The sequence below is a fragment of the Dasypus novemcinctus genome, chromosome 11 (genome assembly GCF_030445035.2).
Source record: "Dasypus novemcinctus isolate mDasNov1 chromosome 11, mDasNov1.1.hap2, whole genome shotgun sequence".
In the NCBI taxonomy this organism is placed as follows: domain Eukaryota; kingdom Metazoa; phylum Chordata; class Mammalia; order Cingulata; family Dasypodidae; genus Dasypus; species Dasypus novemcinctus.
The window spans coordinates 61134653-61161015 of record NC_080683.1 but is presented as its reverse complement, the minus strand read 5'-3'; the positions used below and the strand labels follow the sequence as shown (position 1 = coordinate 61161015).

Sequence of the window (26363 nt, the reverse complement as noted above, 5' to 3'; positions counted from 1 at the left end):
AATGGTCATATCTACAATACAGAAAATGACAAGAGAATTCATATAAATAAATTTATTGCTGAATTTCCCATTAACATTATAGAAAAATTTTTAAGCACTAAAATTTCACAATTTATTGACACACCAACAGTTGGACATACTTTTAAAAAAGTACAAAAGTAACATTAGAAAAATTTTTTGGAGGAAAAGTATATTGTCTAATAGCAAAGAATTATGTATCCAGACAATGAATGGCACAAAACAGCACTAAAGAGATACTCAGTCACCATCCGGAACTCACTGACTGAGTTATGAGATAGATTCTGTTTGAGAAAAAGTTACACATTCAATTTGTTTCTGAACTAGCCTGCCTTGCTTCTCCCTCTTTTTTGAGGGAAAAGAGCTAGGTCTTTACTGCTGCTGGGACAAAATACTGCACATGAATTGGAGAATAAGGAGTTGTCATCTCTCTCCTCTGGAACATGAACAAGAGAACAGTTAGTACAGAAATGGCTTTGGCACTTTAGCCCATAAACATAGTTCCAAACTTGTTATTTGAATATTGTAGCCTCACATGATTTTTAAATACCATATCATCTTCATACTTTTTATGTACATTATATATACAATAATAAAATTCCTTCATTCTAAAGCATCCCAAACAGGCTCACGTTAAGTCTCTGTATTAGCAATTCACTTGGAAGCTTTCTTCTTAGTTCTTTTGCCATACAGTTAAATTTTTGTTTGTTTAAGCTACCTTCTGGTATTTACTTAAGGCTCTAGTTTAATGCAAATGGTACAGTCTTAGTATGAATTTCTTTTGAGGCCGAAATCATACACCAATTCTCTCTTTTGAAGCTGTTTCTCCTTGTTGGATGGATGTAGTGTCATGTCTGGGTAACCCATAGAGATATATGGAAACACATACAAGAAGGGCACCCAGAGCAAATGTGAGTGCTGAAAAGAAAAACAGTAAGTTTAGTAGTCTGTATTTGTATTTTTAAAACTATATAACAATGATTAATATTTTAAAAACTTAATTGTTGGTTTGCAATATCAAATCATATGAGAAATAAATAAAGCCAAACATTCTAATTTTATGATGAGAAGTTTTGAAAGGTCATCAATTCTGACATAAATATATATGGTAAAATCAAGGGAGCATCAGCCACTGGCTACATAGCAGTCAGTATCCCTGTCCTGGGCCACACTAACATAAAGACCATGCTAACTTCCCTATATGCTGATTCAAAGAAAATGTAATGAGATGTGGCTTATGCATGATACCAAAAACTTAGTTTAGAGTAAAAGATAACTCAGTAAAACTCAAGGAGTTAGGTGACCACTGATTCAAACCATTGAAGATTATTGAAGAGGAGATGTGATGATATACTGAGTAAAGTTCCATTTCCTGCTAGCCGTATATTTTTATCTCAATCTTGAAAATCAGGAAGCAAGAATTACAGCTTGTACAAACTTAACAAGTAGGTATTATATAAATAAATGCTTATGTCAAAACTATATATTCTGTTCAAAACTGAACCATATTCTATATGGACTACCAGTGGCACAGTCTTAATAACTTAAAAATGGCAGCAGAGAAATGACATCAAGCCATGATTTTAGTTCACCCCTAACCAGAAAAGGTGATGATAAAAATCTAAGTAGAAAACTGAAAGATTACTAAGACATTCTAATTAATTTCCTTTATCATCTGTAAGAGAATGTATTGACCAAAAGCACTTTATACTGTTGTCAAATATTCCTTAGGAGTAAAGGCATAAGGATTTGTTGAGCATAAGGATGAATCAGAACTACAATTAAAAGTTCACCCAAATCAAGTAAGAAAAACATGTCAGGGGGAGGGCCTATAAATTCCTGATAAAGATATGGTAAGGGGTTCACCTTATACCTAATAATACTGTATATGCCAGGCACTTTTCTAAGGACATTACCTGAAAACAGCAATAGAAGGTAGTTATATTCACATCTTACAGATGAAGAAACTGACACAAGTACTTCCCCAAGGTTGCACAAGTAATAAATGGTCAAGCAAAGATTTGAACCAAACTATAAAGTGGTTTTCTAGTATATCTACAAGACTGGAAGAACCTCTATTTGCATTTAGAACGAGTCATTTTTAAAATGAAATGTACATATATTTTTTACTTCTATAGATATTTGACAGTTTCCTCACACATTAGTTTATGATATAACTGATCAGTAAAGGAAGATTATACAGTATAAAAGTGCTCTGAAATGTTAAGTGAGCATAACTGCTTGATTCAGAAGCCAACTCAATGCTGAATGTGGGTTAGGGAAAAAGTATATTAGAAAGACTAGAATAACAGTAATGCCAGAATGCCAGCTATAGTAATGAATTTTATATTGGTTACATATTAAATGAAACAAAGATACCTTCACAAAAGAGAAAAGAAAATCTAGATTTAGTTTCAAAACTAAATTGCATCCAAGTCCAAAAAAGTTGGGAAAGTGTAAACTAAGGGGTAGATGGCAGATGTTTTCTGCTCTTTCCTGAAAATAAAAGGCCTAGTTTACTGAAATTCTACTACTGAAAGGAATCATTTTCTGAAGTCCTTGAATTTATTTCCTTAATATCTAGTCATTCTGTATTTGCCCTGAATCACTCAGTTTTTTGTGTATCTAATATCTGAGAAGCAAGGAAGCCTTGTTTGCAAAAAAGTTTTTTTTAACTAAGTAGCTGCCTTGCCTTCACATAGAACCAGTGAGCACTTCAGCTTAAGCTCTTCGACCATTTAGACATCCTGAGTACTGCTTACCCACATTCCACACAACTATGAACCACTTAATGCAATTGTAGAATAAATTATAATATTAAAACTAGGAATTTCTGTAAACACTATAACCAACTGCCATTTTTCATAATAGATGAATAAGCAAGTGAGGAATTCTTCAATACTAATAATTTATTACAAATTAAGACATACTTATCTGTAATCCAAACAGCATCACTGAAGCAATAGTGGAAAGGACAATGGCTGCTGCTGCAGAAAAACCCTTCATGATGTTGTCTGTGTACTTGACCACAACAGAAGTATAGAGGCCTCCAACACTTGCAAGAACTTGTATATAGAAAAGAAATAAAATTTTAACATTCCAATAAATGAAACATTCTATAATGGTGAGGCAATTTTCATCCCCAGAGCTACCATAATAATCTACCTAGGAAAATACAATTTTCCTTAAAAGCAGCCATCTGAGAGAGTCTGTATTAAAATTAAGTAGTTCCTACATAATGACATTATATCCAAAAGGCTATATGGTCTACTAAATTGTACCCATTTATTGCTAACACATTAGATACTTGTGATCATGAAGACAAAATTATGAAGACAAAATTGCTTTGGGATAGCTCTGCCACAAAGTAAGTCAATAAAAACCAAAATTACATTTTCAAACTGGTGTTCACTGTATCAAAGGAACAATTTCAAAATGCGACAAAGGCTTGAAATGGACTTTAATTCCTGGATACTTACAGATGACAAACCAGACATAATACGTGTAACCATAGAAAAATCCTTTTTCTTTAATTTCTGCTCCATCTGACAAGTAGACGCCAACTAATGTCACAGCAATCCCTGATAGATACATTTGAATATTTCTCACCCAAAGGGAAGTGTCTGAACTCTTTAAAACTTTTTCAAAATATACTCCTGAAAGAAAATTACACAAGCAAATATGAAAATATATTAGAAATTTAAAATGTTTTTTCATTTGAAACATCCCAGAGATATACATAAGAAATTATATAAACCATGTTTAAAAAGATAAATTCTTTTTAATTAATAACAGTTTCTGTCTTTATGATAGCAGATAGATCACAAAATCTCTCTAATAATTAATGCCAATAAAAGACATTTTGGTCAGCTGGAAAACAATGAATTATCATAATCATACCCTTATTTATTATCTGCCTAGAAACGAGTACCCCTAACTTTGCAGAAAACTGTCATAATACCCACTTGGAATTTTTTCAGAGTACATAATACAACCAAAATAAAATTCTTAGAACTTGCTGAGTGAAGCCATTTTCCTTGAAAGCCAGATTGTACTAGCAAACTTCATGTACATTTTCACAAGGGCCATGAACTCCCTAACTAGATCATAAATTATGTTTGTGTGCATTCTTCTGGGGTTGAGGGACCAAAGCTTTTACTCCAAAGGAGTACGTGACCACCCCCAAAAAAGTCATTCACCCCTCCTATATGTTTCTGGTTATACTTTTTACTTAAAATGAATGTTTAACAAAGACATTAATGCTACTCCTATTTCCACCTTTGCTTTTGCCATCTGGAAAAACCATTTAACTAGTTACTCTAAGAATAAAGGGATATTAAACCATCTACCCTCTCTTCAATTGTATATTGAGATGCTGAACTAAATAGAATGGTAGAAATAAACATTTAATTCTTGAAAACTAGCGTTAAAAACTCACGTATACCATTTTGGTGGCAACTAAGTTTTTATTACTAACAATAAAAATTTAGCACGATGCTAAATTAATCAAATACATACCTAAATTTATACACCTACATATATACATAAATTTATACCTAAATATATACCTAAATTTAGATTTTCCCCTCTTATAAAACATCTCATTTACAAGCAATATTTCACTTCCATCACCAGCCTGCTTTCCTAGTCAGAGTCCTAATTCTTGAAATAGCACAAATAAAAGATAAGCAAGACTTACGGCTATAACTAATATATTCATTACTAAAAAAAACCTGTTTCATCTCTGTTGGAGCTATTTCTAAAACACATTTTATCTCTTGTTACATTTAACATGCATACTTTGGCTTTGATTTTGTAGAGGATTGCTTGTCTCTATGCCTATGACCCCAGACTTCCATGCTTTTTATGGTTAGTGATTCTGTGTTCTTCCTTCCCTTTTGACTATTACTTTCATGTATTAAGTTTTCTAAGGTACTCTAGCAACCTTCTTTGACCCCCTTAGTTCCTGTTGAAGCAAAGGAAGAACTTGAGGTTACCACGAAAAAAACAGAAAATGGTCTGGTAACATTAATAACCTAAAGTGTAAAGTAGGAAAATGTAGCTTGAGAACAGTGCCTTTTTCATGAAAATGGAAAAGGTACTTGGGCTTCCTGATAAATAATTTCCTCCATTTTCAGAGGTCTTTTTTTTGAGTTCTTGGTTGGACTGCTATAGTCAAGCTATCCTCTTAGATAGCTGCAAGTATGAATAAGGACTGAGGTCTGAACTGAGTTTAACTCTGCCATATATTTAGTGGGAAAACAGCTGATACAAAACTAAATAAAAGAAAGAAGATAATGCTTTAGTAAGAAAATTGTTATAAAGCCAGATAAATTAGACCCCTATTTAAAGTTTGATGTTGTTTTAAAAAATTGACAACAGAATAAAATTATGCTTTTATGATTTACCTGCAAATCCTGAGCACAATACAGCAATAGCAATAGCGCCAAACCCTAATAATGGATTCTGTTCCACCTGCAATATTAATTTTTAAAAGTTATTTCAGTGACTAATAACTCATCAAAGAGACCAAATAAATGAAATACAAAACTCTGTATTACAGTTCTATTAAAGGTATGTGCCATATCAGATATAACTTCCACAGAATAAGACAGGCCCAAACAAACCAAAAAGACTCAATCACAGAAACCAAAGCTCTTGACTTAAAAGCATGTTCCTCAAATCACAGCCATTGTAAATGCTCAATATAACACTATCATATACACCTCCTGCACAATTAAGCAGCCTAGCATATTTTGTATAGTCAGCCTGCTGCTTAATTTTAACTTCTACCACCACCCTAACTCAAGCACTGTGGCATCATGCCTGGAAACAATCACTACCTTGATATAATCCTCACTCAAACCTCCTCACAGGTTCCCTATCACGTACAGGATGACATACCTACTGGCTTTTAAGACTCCATTTTACTGACTTTATCATATATTTACAGCATATCTGTTATGTACCAGATGGTATCTGTTAAATGAATAAAGATGAAGATAAATACACAGTTCCAATTCCTTTTTTTTTTCCTTTTAAAGGAGGTACCGGGAATTGAACCAGAACCTCATACATAGGAGGCAGGCACTCAACCACTGAGCTAAATCTTCTCCCCCAGTTCCAATTCTTGAATAGTTCATGTATAGGAGAGACCTGACAGGAATATGTAGTTATAATATTGTGAGACAAGTGCTGAAAGGCCATATGTATGTGACCCAACATGCTCTTTCAACTTTATTTCCTCTTTCTTTCCTAAACTAACCGTCATGTCTTTCCTCAGCCTTACCTGAGAGAAACAGTATCTCAATAAAAACATCCTCTGTCTCTCTCTCTTCCCCCACCCCCAAAGGGAAATAAAACTACTACTGGCTGCATATGGTTACTGTAGGCTTAAATGAGTTAATACTTGTGAAACACTTAAAACAGGGCTAGCACATAGTGTTACAGAAGTGATTGCAGTTGTTACTGTTATTACTACTGATTTCTAGCAAAATGCTACTTTTAAGGCTTTAGAATTGATGACTTGAAGAACTTGTAGAGTTTAACAGTTATTACTAGAAAACTGTGGCCTTCCTAACATGTAAATATACCAAATTTCCTTATTAAATGGATTCCTAGTGGGTGATATGGGGAATTCCATAGGGATAATGTTCAGCAAGAAATCTGACAGATTTGCATCAACATCTTTGTGGATGAGACAGAAAATGTAGTAAGGAACAGCAATATAATTCGATTCATAGCTGAGAAAATGCTCAAACATCAGTTTGCCAGAGGTATGAGAGAGCTGTCTTAGAATAGATCCTACAGCCCTGCCAAGCCTTCAGTTGACTGCAGCCCTAGCCAGTATCTTGACTACCTTATGAGAGACCCCAAATCAGAACTACCTAGCTAAAGCCCAAATTCCTGACCCATAAAAACTATGAGATAATAAATATTAATTAAGAAAAAAAATCAAGCTAGCAGGCAGTCTAATGGTATATAGCCAAAGAATTATTTGGTCTTGATTGTTCAAAATTTTTGGTGAAGACACAGAAGACCTACTTGTTGAATCTGTACAAAGCATAATACTCAAAGGGAACTTCCTAGCTAATAATGGATAAGGACTGCTCTCTAGAGGTTGAATAATGACCCCAAAGCTTGCAAGATGAGATAAATACAAACAAATGCTGCATTTTATTTTAGAAGTCCACTGCAAGAGACATGCTTGATGCAAACTGTATTTACTACAATGTATATAAAATAGCTCCATGTGATTGTGCATAATAAATTATACAATGGATATTCACTCCTCGTCCCCACCAAAAAAGACCCAATATAATCTTAGGCTGATTTACAAGTCTAGTATTCAGAACAAAGGAGGTAATTAGCAAGCTATACCTCACACTATTCAGGCAACATATGAAAATGGTGTACAGTTCAGGACATATTGGGGAATAATTACAGATGACTGTACTAGAAAAGCAAAGGGTTGGGGCAGGAGGCAGGAATTAGGAAGTCTGCCTAGAAACCATATTATTGAAAGAAACATTAGGGTTGTTTAAATGAATGAAAAAAGCTCAAAGAGTGAGGATATGATGATTGCCCTCAAATATTGAAAGAATCTTAAAGTTAGGAGGTATTTGAGTTATTCTGACAAAAACAAAGAACAAGAGAGAGGCAGTTAAATGGACTGTTTAAAATATGAAAGAACATTATAAAAGGGTCCAAAGTAAGATGAGCCCACCTTATACTCTTCTTTAATTTACTAAACGTTTCACATACATTACCTTTGTGAAGTGGTATCTGATATCTTGTCTAATGTTGTGAAATGTTACTTAAAACTTATATTTAACTTTTAAATGTTTGCCTTATCTCCCAAATTATTTCTCCGAAGGTCCACAATTAAGTTAAATATGCAGCAAATACTTGATCAAAGTTTTGAGATGGATGTCACCAAGAGTATTGGCATGTTATGCATCATTTGAGAATAAATACTAAAACTCATCCTCTGAAAAAAAACAAAACAAAACACCTATTTCTCCAGAACACTAGAAAGTACCTATCTAAAAAGGAATTGATTTCCCATTTTTAGACACTCTCCACACATTTTTAGCTGCCTCATACTCCTAAGAGAACCATGCTCCTTTAATTGCAAAGTCATGCACTAGAGCTCCACTTTCTACTTATTTTTGGCAATATAACTGATTGAGGCGTAAAATATTAAAAATCAGGTATGTACCCTTAACTTAAAATTTAACACTTAACAAAGTTATTTAGAAGGGCTTTTTTTTTTGCCCTATTTTAGTTGTTAGTTATCTCAGTCACTAAATGGGAGTATGTGCAAAATGACAAGAAACTTTGTGAGTTAAGGGTGAATATGAAAACTATTCGGAAAAAACTTTACCTTGCCCAGTGTTTCTGAGATGTCTAAAAGAGGCCTAGAAGTTTGAACATAAATACCATGAGAATGGTGGCACTTTTTTAATCACGGGTTAGCTATTAACTATGTAACCTTGGACTAGTTTCTTCACCTACTATGGACTTCATTTTTGTCATCCATAAAATAAAGGAGCTGGATTATGTTTAAGATACCTTCCATCTCTAACATATTTGATGCACATTCCCCTCTAAGAAACAGAAAGCTAATACAAGCAGTATCCTTAACAATAAGCAGCGTTATAATAAGAAATACAAAAAGTACTATCAATGAGGAAAAACAAGCCCATCTATAAGACAAAAGTTATTTTAAATCAAATAACTGTAATCATACTGCATTTGTAAATGTGACTATCTAAAGTACATTAGACTTTAGGAACTTTCCTTTAGGCATTTTGTTTCTTACCCTTTCCTTTATGCATTTTGTTTCTTACCACAACTTTAGTAGCTTGGGCCGGTTTCCACTGTACAAGTGTGACTCCACCACACAGCATAAAAACTGAAATCCACTGTAATTTGCTGAGTGTCCTGTTTAACATTAAAACAGTACATAAAGCAGTACAGGGAATCTTTAATTGGTAGGTCACCTAGAAACAAAACAGTGAATTAATGAATTCAACTCATATCAGTCTGTGACACAAATATATTATTTCTGATATCATTTCTAGAAGTGTCAGGTAAAATACTGATAATTTTTTTTGGTAAAGTGTTAATAGAATAAAAATCTTTTACCATAAAAACATTTTTTAAGATTCTGTACTTTTCATTATCATTAATTCCACTTACCTGGTAAACTGCTGCATCCAGATTGCTAAGAGCTATGAAAGCCATGTTGTTCTGAACAGCATACACTAACGATGGCACGCTTAACTTCATCAGTTCCTTGGGGCTCCCCAAGACATTTTCTCTTAAAGATGCCTTGAATCTACCCAGACTACCAGTTTCTCTTTGAAAACAAAAGGAGAGATATGGGTAGTGAAGAAGAGAATTAAAGAATATCTTCTTGATAGATTCCTACACACCTAAGACTAGCTATATTGTGTTAAGTCCATTGATAAAATTTAGCAAACTTGCTTTAATAATTTCAAATTAATTTTAGATTCATTAAAAGAAAAACAAATACAGGTCCTATTTGGGAAAATGTGACAATTATGTTTACCATCCTCAGCTTCTGGTGATAATTCCAGGAGTACATTAAATAATAAGAGAAAACCAGAATTGCTGATAGTACCTTTGAGAAATTAATTTAAATATCTGCCACTTAACCGACATTACCTCAAGTTCACCCAGACTATTTTTTATTGATCAGCATTTTAAATGCATTTTAAAAAATGCATATCCATTTTTAAATTGTAATTTTTTTTAAATTACAATAGATCTAAAAAAAAAAAGGTTTTAGTATTTGTAGTTATGGAAGTTACTTGCATTAAGAATTGAGCAATTCAGGGAAACGGACTTGGCCCAGTGGTTAGGGCATCCGTCTACCACATGGGAGGTCCGTGGTTCAAATCCCAGGCCTCCTTGACCTGTGTGGAGCTGGCCCGTGTGCAGTGCTGATGCGCGCAAGGAGTGCCCTGCCACACAGGGTGTCCCCCAAGTAGGGGAGCCCCATGCGCAAGGAGTGCATCCATAAGGAGAGCCGCCCAGCGCGAAAGAAAGTGCAGCCTGCTCAGGAATGGCACCGCCCACACTTCCTGTGCCGCTGATGACAACACAAGCGGACAAAGAAACAAGACGCAGCAAATAGACACAGAGAACAGACAACCGGGGGAGGGGGGAGTTAAATAAATAAATAAATCTTAAAAAAAAAAATTATCTTTAAAAAAAAAAAAAGAATTGAGCAATTCAGTTCAATGTTATTTATAAATAACTATGAAATGTAGACAATAAATCTTTCATTTATATAAGCATATTTTCATAAAACCTCTTAAGTACCATCTATATAATTTTACCAACAAAAATAAACCATACCTGTAATGTATAAAGTTTACTACTTGACTGCATATTGATTATTCATGCTCCTACCTATTCTTAATTTTGTTTAGGAAGAAATGGCTAATCTTCCTTATACTTCCCCGTGTTGTAAATCAGTTCATTTATTCCTGAACAAAAAATATAACAGTATTTATAGCAAGCATCAATACCAAAAAAAGTGCTTTATCAAAAGGGTTCTAACTGCAACTTACAATATCCTTAAAAGAACGATAATACTTTGTGGGTGATACAGATCTACTTCAACCTCAAATTTATGATAATCACAATGAGTTTCTATATTTTTGGTTGGCATATTAGAATCAACAGTTGTGAAATGAGTTTTTTCATATTTAAATATTGTAAAAATAATGACCTGTATTCTGAGGGGAATCAAAAAGTCTATAATGTCAAGTAGATTACCTGTGCTTATTATCTATTTCCTGTAGAACATTCCTGCCCCAAGGAAATGCTTAAGAAAGACAAAATTTGGCCTAAGTCACAGAAACAAAAAAATCCTTTTTAGTTACATATCTGTTGCCAAATTCAACATGCTATACACTACATGGTAAGTGTATATGCTGAAAAATAATGCATACAGCCTGGTGGTGGACTACAAGCTCTATGAGAGGAGGGAAAGAATACCAAAAAGATCACTCTACCAAGAAATTCTCCATGGCAGTTTTCCAGGTATATGAAGGTTTGCCCTTTAAACAGTTGACATTTTTTTTAACTGCTTTTTTAAAATACAAATCTAAGATGTTCTATATACTTTCTTAACATCTTAAAGGGTATAAAGAATGCTTTTTCAAACAATGTTTTCCCTTAACTATAAAATTGAAGAAAAAAATTAAAAAGATGTAAAAGGTGATGCTTTAGAAAGCTTAACTGAAAAATCATTATTGCCCTAATTATCACTAGTAGTTAGCATATGATAATATAGATATAATCTTAAAGATTATATGAAGTATGAGACACTGCTTTTGCTGGTCTTTTAGAATGCTGATTTAATGTACCTAATGCATCTGCAGAGTAGCACCCTAAGGAGTTACAAAGAAGTACATCTGTACCCATCCCCACACTCCACATCTTTAATGAATTGTTGGCTATCCAGAGAGTAAAATTGGTCTCTTTATCACTGGCTCTTTGCCCAGCAGAAAATGGGCCCCTTAAGGATCCAATTGCTGCTCCTAATAAGCACCATGCCTGCACCAAAAACCAAGGGTGCTATTGTTCTTTTTCTCCCCTTCACTTTTCTTCTTTCTTATCCTTTCTCCCATATTTCTCAGCTCTCACATAAAAAAAAGAGCCTTTGAGCCACAACACCAGCTAATATGGATACTCTCTACCTCAGTGTGGCAAACCAAGAGAATGTCAGGATTAACCTTCAGGCCTCTTTGTTAGATGCTTAGGAGCTAGGGTTTTCATTTTCAAGAATACTTAGGTGGAAGTGGATGTGGCTTAACTGATAAAGCATCTGCCTACCATATGGGAGGTCCAGGGTTCGAACCCAGGGCCTCCTGGCCCATGTGGTGAGCTGACCCATGTGCAGCACTGCAGTGCGAGCGCTGAGCCACACAGGTGTGTCCCCCACGTAGGGGAGTCCCACATAGAAGGAGTATACCCCACACTGAGCTACCCCACGTGAAAAAAAGTGCAGCCTGCCCAGGAGTAGCAGTGCACACACACACAGAGCTGATGCAGCAAGATGACGCAACAAAAAGAGACACAGATTCCCGGTGCCACCAAGAATGCAAACTGACACAGAAGAACACACAGCAAATGGACACAGAGAACAGACAACAGGTGGTGGGGAGGAAGGGGAGAGAAATAAAATAAAATAAATTTTAAAAAAAATAGAATACTTGGGTATCTTTTTCTGATTCCTACCCTAATGCAGTTATTAGCAAATCCAAGGTATTACAGAATGCTAACTAATGGGAAAGCTCAAGTTTCACAGTAGTGCCTTAGAATTATAGCAACATTATATAACCATAATAAGTAATATTCTGTAATAAGTTACCAAAAATTGCAGAGGATCTAAAAGAACTCAGAGAACAAAAGTCAAGAATAACAGAAAAACAATGGAAAGAAGAATGAAGAGATTCAGGAGGTATAAAAGAAGTGGAAATCTCACCATGCAGACAGTTTTAAAAGGGTAAATGGTTTCTCTATTAATCAGATTAAATCCTGCTTAATAAAACAATTTTATTAAGAATATAGCTCTTAAAGTTTATATTTAGCTTTACTCACTAAAGTTATTTAAAAAGTAATAAGAGCAACCTATCTCCCAGAAAAAACTAATCATTTGTCCTTTTGTTTTACTATTAAGGAGACAAAAATTAACTATTCTAAAGATACTGCAGCCTTAAATATGCTATAAAAAGAAACACATAAAAACCAAAGATGGTTTTTTTCTTCCGTTTTCCTACCATATTTTTTGGAACTCAAATTATAAGCATCTTAATGAGAACCTTGTATTAAAAACAAATGAATTAAATTTAATAAATGATGTTGCTAAATAAGAGAAAGAGACAGTTTAACCGAAAAGCATATACTAATTTTTTTAATGTTTAGCCTTTTTTTCACATTAAATTTATTATTTGGACAGTAAGTTTGACTTCTATAACTGTTAGAGAATCTATATGCAACCTTTTGTTACCTGAAAAAAAATTTGAAGCTCCATGTTGATTGCAGAGATTCCGCTGCTGCCTCCCCCCCAAATTTTCCTATCAACTGGCTGAAACCAATTCTTTCTGACCTATGTTTGGTCAAAAACAGGCCTCATTCTTCCAGCTCCCAATCTGACAAGAACTACAAGGAGGCATAATATCCTTGGCTTGGTTACCAAGGCACTGTGCAAAACGGAATACAGCAAAAGTTACTGATGAGCTTAAGAAATTTAAATCTTGTTTACAAATTTATTTGAAAAATTAAGTATAATTAACTCATATAAAAGACTTTGGAAAAACTAGGTATAAAAACAAATAATGAGGTCAATTTGAGACAAAAAAAAAACCATCATATGAGGTTTTTTTTTTACTTCCCCTCCATGTCCCTAAACCCATTATAGAATGAATATAAAGGAGTAAAAATGCAAAACAAGCAGGGAAACTAGAATAGGACTAGATAACTTGTAAGTATCTGACAGTCACATAAATTATTCTAGGTAATATGAAATAGTAAAAGATTTTTTTTCTGTCCTTTATGGATAAGTAGTTGAAAGATTTAAAGATAAATTTGGTTTATTACTAAACACACCCAAAGTATATATACATTTGCATTTATACATCCTGCTAGGCTTATTTAGTCTTGATAGACTGTGGGGAATAGCAAACAATAAAAAGTTAACTTAGTTCTACGACAATGTGAGTGTTTTCACTTCCTTTTCTTCATACCTCCAATGACAGATTTAAGTCTAAATTGCCAGCTTTACATAGCTGTGACAGGATTTAGGTAATGCTAACATGCAATTTTCATGTGAATTGTAATTATTTTTATGTAAAACCAAAACAATATTGTTTTATATTTCATTCAAGTTAGTTAGAAATTGGTAACATAATTCTAATATTTAAAAATCAATATATTCAAATATAGAGCTTTTGCAACAATTAGTCCATCCACAGCCCCCAAATAGTATTTAGTAATATCCTTTCAGTTAAAAAGTGATCTTATCAATCATACATGTGCACAAATGTTTATGTACAAAGATAATTATTACATCTTTGTTTTGTAGAAAACTGAAACAACCCAAATGTCCATCAATAGAGACTAGTATACATGATATAGCCATATAATGGAATACAATGCAGCTCTTAAAAAAAAAAATGGGACAGATCTCTATATACTGACATGGAACCATCCCTAATACAAAGCATTTAAGTGAACAAAGTGGAACACAGTGTATAAAATGCGTATCACAGTGTCCAGCAGTCTTTCACACATAACTAAAATTCACTAAAATAGACTATGTAAACCTTACTTATCAAAGTAAAGTAACCATCCATCAATTCCTCCCCAAACCTCCTACAGCTGAAATAGAGGTACATAAAAGACATGAAAATAAGTTGTATTTACCTGCATGTTTCCCTCACCTGTTTCTAAGGGGGAGCATGAAAAATGTTTCTTTAACAGCCTGCCATTCTCAATACCAACAATCCTGAACATCTGAAGTCATCTAACTTTAGTTGCAATCTAAAGGAGCATGTTTGGTACTTCACATAACACATTTTGACAATGATTAATAGTTGGTATTCTGCAGAGTATAGATAACTTGCTTTCTAAAAAAAGAGAAGTTAAATATCTGCTCATGAGGTTTTCAAAAATGCATTTTGACAATAGCCCTAAAAAGAAGCATTTTTATTTGGATTTCCTAGGGCAATTTTAACATATAGCAATAAAATTTTCAGTGATTTCCTCATATTTATTGAAAGTTTTCTTGAAGACTACAATGAAGTATGCATTTCTCTGCCTTCTGTTCTTTTATGATTTCACTTTTTTTCTAAAGAAATGAAAATGAAATCCATGATCTTTGTTGCCTCAATATATATCAGGCACTCATCACTGAAGTAAATCTTCATTTGTTCTAAGTTAAATAGCCTAAATGTGTTAGAAAGAAAAAATTCAAGTTAACTGCAATTTTAATTTTTAATTAGTTCTTTTGAAATATTTTAAATAAGTAAGGCAGAGAAAAGATTAGGGATTAAAATTAAGCAATTGTCTTCCAGTGTTTTAGGAAGCCAATTATATGCTTCGGCCTATAATATTTTTATACTAATGATACAAATGTTAAGATAATAATGTAAATGTTAGGATACCCCTGACTCAGGGGATGTTACCCTTCAATCATACGCTTGGGTTTAAAAAAAAAAAAAATAGGTGTGAGGGGACAGAGAATGGCATCTCAACCATTTGACCTAGACTGCTATCTTGGGTTCTGTCCAAATAAGATTTCCTAGTTATAGAAACCCACCACCACCTCAAATCCCAAAAAAAGAAAATATTGGCCTTTCATTTAAAATGTGTATCTGGAACCTCACTGAGCCATCTGGTCAGATAAAATTCATTAGTCGGAGACTGCATTAATTTGGTGCTTTCCAAACTTAACATTCTCACACAAAAGATGAGTTCAACTAGACTTCAGATCTTCAAAAGCTTACCAGGGGGGAGCAGATGTAACTCAAGTGGTTGAGTGCCTGCTTCCTGTGTACAAGGTCCCAGGTTCAATCCCAGTACCTCCTAAAAACAAACAAACGGGGAAGAAAAACAAAAAAAGCCAAAAAGACCAACTCTCATTGGGGAACAGATGTGGCTCAGTGGTTGAGCACCTGTTTCCATGTACAAGGCAAAGTCCTGGGTTCAATCCTTGGTACACAGCCCCTCCCTCCTGCAGCTACAACTTCATGTTTAAATTCTTGGAACCTGAGAGACTCTAATTTGCCTCACTCGGGCACTTGATTAAAGTTATGCTTATCCTACCTAGTCCACTTAACTCTTGCAAAGTTCTAGAAAGCTTTTCAGACCAGACTACCTCTTTTGTTATTTCTTAAACAAGTAGACTTCCATCTGTCTAAACATACTGTACCTATTGTTGTGTGTTCCTCTTTATATTAGTTCTACAGTTCCTGGCTATCAAAAAGAGGAATCTTTAAGGGATTCTGAGTTTCAAAAGACACTGCAAATATGAATACTTCTACTAAATTGCTCTCTCTTAACAATTTCTTCTACTTAACTGACATTAAATATCTCTATGTGATAAAGATTCATTTATTACTCCAGCCCAAACCTCTCTTCTGGGTTCCACACTCATTTAATCAGACTGTCTAATTCCTATCCCCAATTGGATGTCTCAAAGGCAGTACAAATTTTACATTATACCTACCAAAATTAAATTAATATCCCATTCCCTAAAATCTGCTTTTCTTCCTGTCTCAGAAAAAAATAATCTTGTCTCAGAAAAATCTATCTCCCCAGTTGCTTATACTCAGAAAGATATATATGATTCTTGACACCTCCTTTTCCCCTGGCTGTACTCAAACCCCATCACCAAGTCCTATAGAGTCCTGCAAAACCTAACTCAAAGCCATCAATTTCTCTTCATCACCTGCGGTGTCAACATAGGCTTCAAATAAGTTCCCCTATATTCAACTTCCAATCCTTTCTTGTGAAAGGGATCAAGGTGACTCTTTAAAAAATAAGTCATGTTAGTCCTGATTTAAACTTGAGGTAAAATCCAAAATCTTCAACAGCCCCACAGGATTATTCTAGGTATCCTGCTGACCTCTTCGCTTTATCTTACTAATCCCCTCTCACAACACTCCAGACACACCAATTGCTTGAGACTGACTGACTTGGTTCTAGGGTGTGTTGGGGGAAAAATACTTTGGTTAGTAGTACTATTTTGACAATACTCTGTAATCATTAGTTAAAAAGGTTTAACAACAAAGCAAATTATTAGTGGTAGGGTGAGTTATGAGAGTTCTGTATGTTGTTATATAGGTTTGTTTTGTAAGTTCACAACTACTACTATACATATATTGTTTATGTATGGTGATATACTTCAATAAATTAATTTTAAAATATATTTTTTTAAAAGTCAAGGACTTACTCTCTCAGGAACTTCATTTGCATAGGATGCTCTTCTCTGCTCTTTCCTGCCTACCTTCCACTCGATCTTAGGATCTAGGTTAAAACTTAAAACTTCCTGGGAAACGGACTTTGGACCAGTGGTTAGGGCGTCCGTCTACCACATGGGAGGTCCGCGGTTCAAACCCCGGGCCTCCTTGACTCGCGTGGAGCTGGCCCTTACACGGTGCTGATGCACGCAAGGAGTGCCATGCCACGCAGGGGTGTCCCCCGCGTAGGGGAGCCCCATGCGTAGGGGAGCCCCATGCGCAAGGAGTGCCCGTAAGGAGAGCCGCCCAGCACAGAAGAAAGTGCAGCCTGCCCAGGAATGGCGCCGCCCGCACTTCCCGTGCTGCTGATGACAACAGAAGCGGACAAAGAAACAAGACGCAGCAAAAAGACACAGAAAACAGACAACCGGGGGAGAGGAGGGGAATTAAATCAATAAAAATAAAATTAAAAAAACAACTTAACTTCCTCAGAGAAAAAGCCCTTCAAACCAAATGGAAATTATTATAATTACTTAGAAATTTTCTTTCATAACACCACAATTTATTATTTGCTTGTTTAATGTCTGGTTCTCCACTAGATCACAAGCTCTAGGAGGAGGAGAACTATGCCTTTTTAGTCTGCAGCTGTATTCTCTGCATCTAAAATAGAGTTAAGCACATAATTGGGCTTTATAGATATTTGCTGAATTAATGAAAGAATGAACCTGACTGCATCTTTTTAACAATACCTTGAAAGAGATTTAGCAAGACTATTTCTTTAAAATGTTTAGAGGTAATGAAGCAGAAATTATGTGGATGTCACAATGCTAACTTCTCTAAAAGTGATCCTTAACTATAAGCTAGACAATTGGAGAAATTCCAGGTACTACTTCCACAAGTCCCCTTTCTACTCCAGTTTTACATAAGATGACATGTACTTATGAGTAAAGAACATATTTTTACTGAGCAAAGAACATTAACATAGTCCATTCTAAATGAACAACCAACCGAACTGATCAAAGTCTATAATGAACTTATGCTTTGCAGAGTATAGATAAAATTGAAGCTGTGGAATACTTGTATCACCTCTATAAAGTTATTGCACTTTATCATAGGTAAAGAGTAGAGAGAAGGAAAGAAACTTACTTCATTTAATAGTTTTTTCCATTTAAATAGTAGTTTCAGTTTTTTTTTCCTGTAGCCATTCTTCAAAAAACTCAAATCCAAATTTAGTAACATATTATCTAATTTTTATATTAACTTTAGACTATGGGAGAAATGTACTATTTTAATCCTTAAGACCTAATTTTTTCTTAATTTTCTTCTCTGAAGAGAAGGTTATTCAAGTTCTAAACCTTTAGTTATTTTTAATATAATTCTTCCATATTCTGCCACAATATCCTAAAATTGTCATCCTTTCTTACAGATAATAAAAAATAAAGTATTGCTTCTACTTTGAAAACAAAAAAAAAAATATTCAGGTCATTTTTTAGCTCTACACAGCTAATTAACAGTATGTGGTAAAGAATTTTCAAACATATAAATTCAAAAATATGAACTCAATTTTAGTTTCCTTCATGTCTAACAAATATCATAAAATTTTCAAGTAAGAAATGTTTTCTGATATTTAGAAGCTTTTCCAATCATAGTGAAGAAAGCACTGACATCCAATCCGTGTTTTTTGACATACTATATAACATCCTATTTACGTTACTCCACTTACTTTGTTCTTAACTAGCAGTTTTGATTAATATACAAAGAGATGATGGCATTGAGAATATCCAGAAAATCTTTTTTTTTTTTTTTTTTGAGTACCAGGGATTGAACCCAGAACCTCATAGGTGGGAAGCCAGCACTCAACCACTAAGGCACATCAGCTTCCCTGGGTTGGTTTTTTTGTTTGTTTTGCTTGTTGTTGTTTTTTTCAGGAGGCACCAGAAACCAAACTTGGGACCTCCCGTTTGGGAGGCTCAAGTGGTTGAGCACCATCTGCTCCCCACTATGTTGATTTTTAAAAATAACAAATTTTAAAGTTAACAGTTATAAAACAAACTGGGCCATGATTTGAACTTACAACTTAAAATAATTGATTTCAGGTTTGATTGCTCTATTTAAATTCTGAGTTTGTCACTCTGAAAACTGGAGAACAAGGAGAGGAAATGTGTTCCCTGTGCCTCTTCTTCCTATACCCCTATATTAAATAAAAACAAAAAACAAAAAATCCAATCATTAAGATTTTTTAAAATTTATTAATTCTTAGATTGCTGTATGGAAGACGTCCCAGAGTTTTAAAAGATAGAAACTTTAACCTTTGAAATGTTGCCTATTAATGGTACCATATGGCCTCTCATTTACCCGACATCATCCAGAATTAAGAATTCCATAAAAATGTCAAATTTCCATAAAACTAAATCTTGTTAAGTAAGAAATTGTATAGGATCTCAGATTTTACCCTACTAGCAAGCTAGTAAGTAAGACAGCCACAGTATCTCTGCCTATATTATCAATCTTAAACTCAAATATAGTAAAGCTTTCCAACAACTGACCCCGACTTATTTTTGCACCCTTTTCTCCCTCCCCAAACCATCTTTAGAGTATTTTTTCTCACATGATCATTTGTAATCATGTGGGTCTATACTGATTTATTTTTCACTAAACCTAAGCTCCATGCAAGCATATACCATATCTCTTTCACTTACATCTGTGTATCCAGCATATAGTATAACTGTCCCATAGAAATAACTAAATATTCATTAAATGAATTTTTTTTAAAAGTGGTTACACGTAATTTGTCTGTTTCCCCCTACAAGCCTACATGCTACCTCTCACTCTGACCAAAACACGTTACTAAAATCTGTATAATTTCTCACCTGCCCATTCAACTCAGATCCATCCCATCTCATAAATCCTTCCCTAAGCAGATTAGTCTACTACAATCACCCTCCTATAGCTTCATATTATTCATCTAGCATGTATCAGACACTGACATACTGAGAAGGTACATTGTCACAGATGCCTCAGAGCTCAGCACATAGCAGCTGCTCAATGACTGATTTTCACATAATTTAAACTTTAATTTGAAAAGTTGGTTTTCCATTTGTATTTTTTAAGTCTTTATCTTTCCTAAAAAGAAAAAATTAAGGAGAAATTTAGAATATTAATTTTACTCATACATAAAACTATATTATAAATCTTGCCCCTCAAAATTTTTCTAAAATGACTTGAAATTTAACTTAAAATCAAGCCTGAAACAACTCAAATATTATTTAACTAGTGAATAAACTGTGATACATCCATATGATGGAATACTACTCACCAATAAAAAGGAACAATCTACTGATACATCCACAATATGAACCTCAAATGCATTATGCTACATGAAAAGAAGCCAGACTCAATATATACACCATGATTCCATTTTTACAACACTGTGGAAAAGGAAAGAAAACAGAGCAGCAGCTGCCAGGACCTAGTGATGGAAATGAGAGGCTGACTACAAAGGGACACAAGGGAATTTTTTTGGAGTGATGGAACTGTTCTATATCTTGACAGTGCTGATAGTTATATAGCTCTATACAATTGTCAAAACTATAAACCACAAAGGTGAATTATATGAAATATACTTCAATAAAACTGATCTAAAAAACATTTTTTTAAAAATCAAAAACACAGCTGCGAAGAGCCAGATTAATCATTAGATTGGTCAACCATCAAATACACTTTCAACTAGCAAGTATTAAGCCTCTAAAGTCAATGTATGAGTAAGGCATTTGGTCAGACAGCACAACTGGTTACATGTCTGCATGAGGATGTGGGGATTGAAAACCTACAAGGAGCAAACCCAGAGAATGGCAAGCAGCTCTGCATAAGTCAGTGTTTACTGCTGTACCTCAATGAGTTGCTGAAAAATACTTTAGCTGCATCTAAAAGTCGTTAGCTTCCACCTGTGCATTTCAATAACCAAGAAAATGTTTACATTTATCATTTCCACTGCAAAAAAAATCCATTTCCAAATAATAAAAGCTACAAAGAATCTATCAACTCCAAAGATAGACTTCACTTTTAAAAACATAACAAAACTGAAGTTGATCAAATGAAAGCCTTATGTGTGCACCAATACTACCATTATCATCACCACCTGTGTGCTAACCATCATGCTAAGCAATTTACCTTCAGGATTTCATTCTCACAACTCTATTGGGAGAATTAAAAATTTTTTTTTCCAGTTTTAAAAATGAAGAAACTAAGTATTCAATAAATGTGTGCAAAACCATATCCCAGTGAATCTAATATTAAAATTAGGTCCAGCTCATGCCAAAGGCCCTGTTTTTAACCCTTCTTATACTGCATCCTTAACGAAAATGGTTCTTACATGACTTTACTAATTCAAAGTCTAGTGCTGGTACATTGTAAATGTGATCTTAAGGAACTTCAGAAGCCATGTCCATAAAATCAGGGTAATTACAGTACTTACTTCAAAAACTGTATAAGGATTAAGTGAAATAATTCATGAAAAGCACTTTATCACAATTATTATCATTATATCCTTCTAAAGCAGAGGCCAGGAAATTTATTCCCCCAGGGGTCTGACAGTAAATATTTCAGGCTTTGCAGGACTTCGTTTCTGCTGCAACAAAAAAAAAAAATATGGCTCATGGCCATAGTCTGTCAACTCCTGTTCTAGAGCAGAATTCTTCAAAGTTGGCACTATTGCCATTTTGGCCAGAACACTTTTTTGTTGTAATGGGCCATCCTGAGCACTGTAGAATGTTCAGCAGTAACCGTGGCCTCTACCCACTAGATGCCAGTGATAAACCCCCAATTGTGATAAGCAAAAATATCTCCTGGGAGACAAAAATCACCCCTAATTGAAGAACACTGCTCTCGAGCAACCAGATAAAGATGTAGCTTGGATTTTCTAAAAAAGAAAATTCCTCAACTAAGTGAAAAAAAGAAGTTATTTAACACACCAAAAAGTATTTATACTCACTGAGCCAAAATTCCCACACTTAGCAATAACTTTATAACTTCTGTGATACACACAGCAGTGGTTGAAAAGTAGAGTTCTTTGTCTGATGTCCTTGTGTATCTTAAAGCTATAGTATAAGCTGCAGCCACCAGGGTCATCACTGTCAAGCAGTATAACTTGAATAATAAACTGACATTCTCTGGAAAATATGTGCAACAAAGTGTTATTAGTAGAGAATACATGTATAGAAAGTTAATCAATATTATAACTAAAAATATTTTCCAATTTCGAGTTCAAAATGAATTTTAAAACCAGTGACATTTAAAAATTTATTTCAAAACAATACTTTCCAACTACATGAACAGGAACAAATACACATACACAAAACACAGTTCACTTTAAATATCAAATTCAGTTAGGCAAGGATTTTATTCCTAGGAAACACCTCAATTGCAAGACTATATGGCATACTGACTCTCATTTACAGTGCTATAAATGAAATGTTTTAGGTATCTTTAGAATTAGACTTGTTAAAGCACAGCAGGAAAGCAGCAAAAACAACTGAGGCAATGTCTATTCTAAATTTAAAGACAAGAAAGAAAACAAAAGGAGTAACTGAGAGATAAAATGGCTTAATAGAGAACTTGAACACAATAAAAATGGACTATATCAAACCTTTCATTTTATTATACAAATAATTCAGGACAAAAATACTAAAAGCAAAACTGTAAAATGTGAAATACAGAAAATATACAACTTTTAAACACTCAATTTAAGATCTGCATGGAAATATATATATCTGAGCAACAGCCATTGCTCAGGTACCAGGGCCACCTCCCACTCTTGATGTCTTCTGGTTATTAAACATTTTCAATAAAACATAAGCACTGGAGATACCAGTGCTTTACTTCCAGACCTTCTCTGATATTTCTATCACCCAAGTCTCAAACTACTTCTACTTCCTTTTACCCACCTCCCACCTCTCATCCCCACAGCTCTCCTTAACGTCCATCCAAATCTTCAGTTCAAGTTAAACAAGGACCAGCAAATTTTCTGTAAAGGGCCAACAGTAAATATTTTAGGCTTTTTAAGCCACAAGGGAAAGTAGAGGATATTATGTAGGTACTTATGTAATGAGAGAAAATATTTCACAATTTTTTTTACAAAATTTAAAATATAATAATTAAGTACAATGTTCTGTAAGATGTGTCTAATACAATGAGAAGAATGGAATTCTAATTCTTTTGGGGAGGGTAACATTTTGGTTAACTGGGGTTCAAAGATAGTGTTCCATCATCAAATCAGTTACAATGTTCACCTGTAAAACTAATGCCTCACTCACAGACTGAATAAAAACAGTAATGGGAAGGATTTGGCCAATAGGCCAAAATTTGAGGACCCAGGTTAGAGATCAGTGGGGCACAGGGCAACTCTGGGTTGCTAATGTAAAGATATTATGCACTAGGTACGCTGTTGTTCACTGGTTTAGAAAAAAAAGTAGATGTTTCAAATAAATTATCTTTAGATATAGCCAGCAGGAAATTACAAAGAAACATGTCTTTTGATACAAATATTTTCCACTGGGGGAATTAAAGGGTAAAATTATTTGTAAATTACATCAGGTCTTAACTAAAAAGTATTAAGGTAAAACAAAAGAAATAAGCTTTTATCTGCCTAAACTTTCTTTCCGAAAGATCTGAGGCACTAAATAGCAATGCTCATATAAAAGGAAATGAAGAACATACCAATACTTGCTTTTCCAAATATTCCTACAATAGGGATAAGTGTATGACTTCAAAAACAAAGAGTGATAGCCTTTAATTACTCAGTGAAGGAGAAAACACTTCCCATCTTCTAGATCATGGGTGAACAAACTATAAAAACAAACATTCACTGCCTGTGAGCTAAGAATGGTTTTACAGTTGAAGGAAAAAAAACAGTTGTGACGTGAAAATTATATGAAATCCAAATTTTAGTGTCTATAAATAAAGTTTTATTGGACCATAGTCATTCATTCATTTACATATTGTCCATAGCAACTCTGGCACTACAACAGCAGAGGTGAGTAGTTTTATCAGAAACCATCTGGCCTTCACTTGTTTAGAAAAAGTTTGTCAGCGCATATCCTGGGTAATCATCACTTTCAGAAACAAGAGATATTGGGACTGCAGAACTAATAACTACTTAACTTTAGCTATTATATGGATTTCTGATTCCAAAAATAACATACTCTGACCTGTCAATACCATTTAAAAGCATAAAGGAACTTTAAAATTTTTTTAAGTATGATTTTCTCACTAATTTCAATTTAACATTAGATCAAAACATCTCTTCACTTAAAAAATTCACCAGTACGAGATTTCAATTATTAATAATTTCTATTTTTCAGGGTAACATCAAAACATCATGACATGTAACCACTTTACGTTTTGCTGAGAACTTAAATCATGCCAAAAGCCAATGACTACAAATCTAGTCACAACTCATCTTACCCCTGCACTGTTCTCTAGTTCTCACAAGGTCCCCACTGGATCTCAGGCAGTATTTGTTTCTGTGTGGAAAGTGGCCCCCAAAAGAAACCCAACTGCTAATGACAGTGTCAGAAATGAAATGGACTAAAAATCAATAGTTTTTAACTAAAAAACATAAATTTTGAATAAACTAAAGCATGGAACAGTTTCAGTAAATCGATCAAATTTGCTCTACAATTTAAATGTTTCACTAAGTGTGCCAACAAGTTTTAATAACATTAAATTACTTTTCTATATTTATAGACACATTAAGGTACTGAAGTTATCTATTTTTCAATTACATTTTACTATTTTTTATGGGGCACATTAGTTGTAATATCTGAGAACTTAGGAATCCAAGAAGTCCCAGATATATCCTTTGTGATTATCAGGAAGCTATTGAAATTCCAGTTTTGTTAGGATTATACATTTCTGGTGGGTATATAAGACTTGTCACTCACCTAGGCAGACAAATATTTATTGGCACTAAGTCAAAATCTGTAAATTGTTACCATTTCAGGTAATGATTTGACTTGTTATTTTCAATCTTGCTGTCTCTATTTTATGTATCAAAACCATTTTTTCCCCTTTCTTATGTAGGGACAAAAAAAGACTAGAGTTGGCCTTATTTGAAAGGGGAAAATGCATGAGGCGGATATATAACTACAAATAATGTCCCTGGGCAGGGCCTGACCAGGAAAAAAAATTAGCAGCCATTCAAAAGGATATTCTTTAAATATTTGTTCAACATTTCTTCCAAGGTGAAAGCAAGTGCTCTAGTGAGGAAGGGCGGAGAAAGAATAGGGTGTGACTCAACCTCTCCTAGTTACTGCTCTATCGTCCAGAAATTCAACTCTGGTCGCAACTTATATATCCCACTCGGCAAAACAAAACAGTGCTAAGGAGTTCATCAGACTCATCTTTCGTAAAAGGCAACTAGTCACTAGACAATAATAAACGAATGTGCTATCCCACCCAAAATAGTAAAGCGTTCCTTCAAACCACACACACTATTCCTCCCCCGGGGAAATTCTGTTAACTACTGTTTTCCCCATCTTGTTACAGTTTCAGTGCTGTTCTAACGCCCCAGTGATGTTTTTAGCGCCTGTCTACATAGAGCAGCCGCTGACTGGGCTCTACGGCCGGAGCATGCCTTTAAACCTCCGAGTATCCATAGGGCAGGGGGCTCAGAAGAGCGCGCAGCTGCGATGACCCCAACCAGGACGGATAACTGTCCTGCCTCCGGCCAGGTGTTGCACCGCCAGTCCGGGACCTGCGCCCCGGCTCCGCCGCAGCCCAGGCCTGTCTCAATTCGGTTCCCACCCGCTACCAGTTCGAGGAGAGACACTGTCTCACACCGCCAAACTGTCCCAAGCGGAGTCCGTAGCTGGGAGGGCAGCCGCAGTGAGAGGCTGGCTGCCCGAAGCTGCCCCGAGAGGCGGTTCAGCGGGCTCAAACCCTGGAGCAGCTCAAGCAAACTCTTGAAGTCCGACCCCTCAGGCTAGTCCCGTGGGCCAGGTGCAGACAATCGCTGACGCTTGCCCGCCCCCGCCCCCGAACCGCTGCAGCTCTACCCTCCCAGCGCCCCTCGGCCTCACCTCTTGGGGCGGCCATGGTTCCCCGAAAGCCCAGCGCCGAACTGACGCGCGTCCCCAACGCGCTTGCAGCGCCAGGCAAGGGGACCGCCCTCTATGGCCATAGAGACGAAAAACACTCGGCCTAGAGCGTCTCGTGGACAGGCGCTTCCTGCCCAGCCAAGCACTAAAATTAGACTCAGGAAACAGAGACACGCTGGAAAACGGGAAGACCCCGGATGGAGGAGAGACCTTTAGAGCCAGGCCCTCTGTACCAAGTGTATCACAC

At 35.1% G+C, this 26363-nt stretch overlaps 1 protein-coding gene across 2 annotated transcripts; it reads right to left on the bottom strand.

The window, feature by feature from the left end:
* Positions 1-37: 37 nt before the first annotated feature.
* SLC35A1 (solute carrier family 35 member A1) lies at positions 38-26363 on the bottom strand. 2 transcript variants are annotated; one of them, XM_004454498.3, is made up of 8 exons: positions 26099-26363; positions 22012-22189; positions 9223-9382; positions 8871-9023; positions 5427-5493; positions 3498-3674; positions 2949-3083; positions 38-936 (listed from the first exon to the last, which is right to left on the bottom strand). In XM_004454498.3, exons 1-8 carry the CDS (start codon positions 26112-26114, stop codon positions 812-814), a joined length of 1011 nt encoding a protein of 336 aa, XP_004454555.1. In that variant the 5' UTR covers positions 26115-26363; the 3' UTR covers positions 38-811. The 2 variants fall into 2 exon arrangements, with proteins under 2 accessions (XP_004454555.1, XP_058163117.1); XM_058307134.2 differs by lacking the exon at positions 22012-22189 and having other exon boundaries at positions 26099-26260.

Bases quoted from the DNA above. Each gene is read 5' to 3' on its own strand.
- SLC35A1 (XM_004454498.3), bottom strand. The intron at 3,675-5,426 runs GTAAATCATAAA...ATTTTCTTTCAG, and splicing joins ATTGTGCTCAGGATTTGCAG to GAGTATATTTTGAAAAAGTT. The intron at 937-2,948 runs GTATGTCTTAAT...TTTTCTTTTCAG, and splicing joins GCTGTTTGGATTACAGATAA to CACTCACATTTGCTCTGGGT.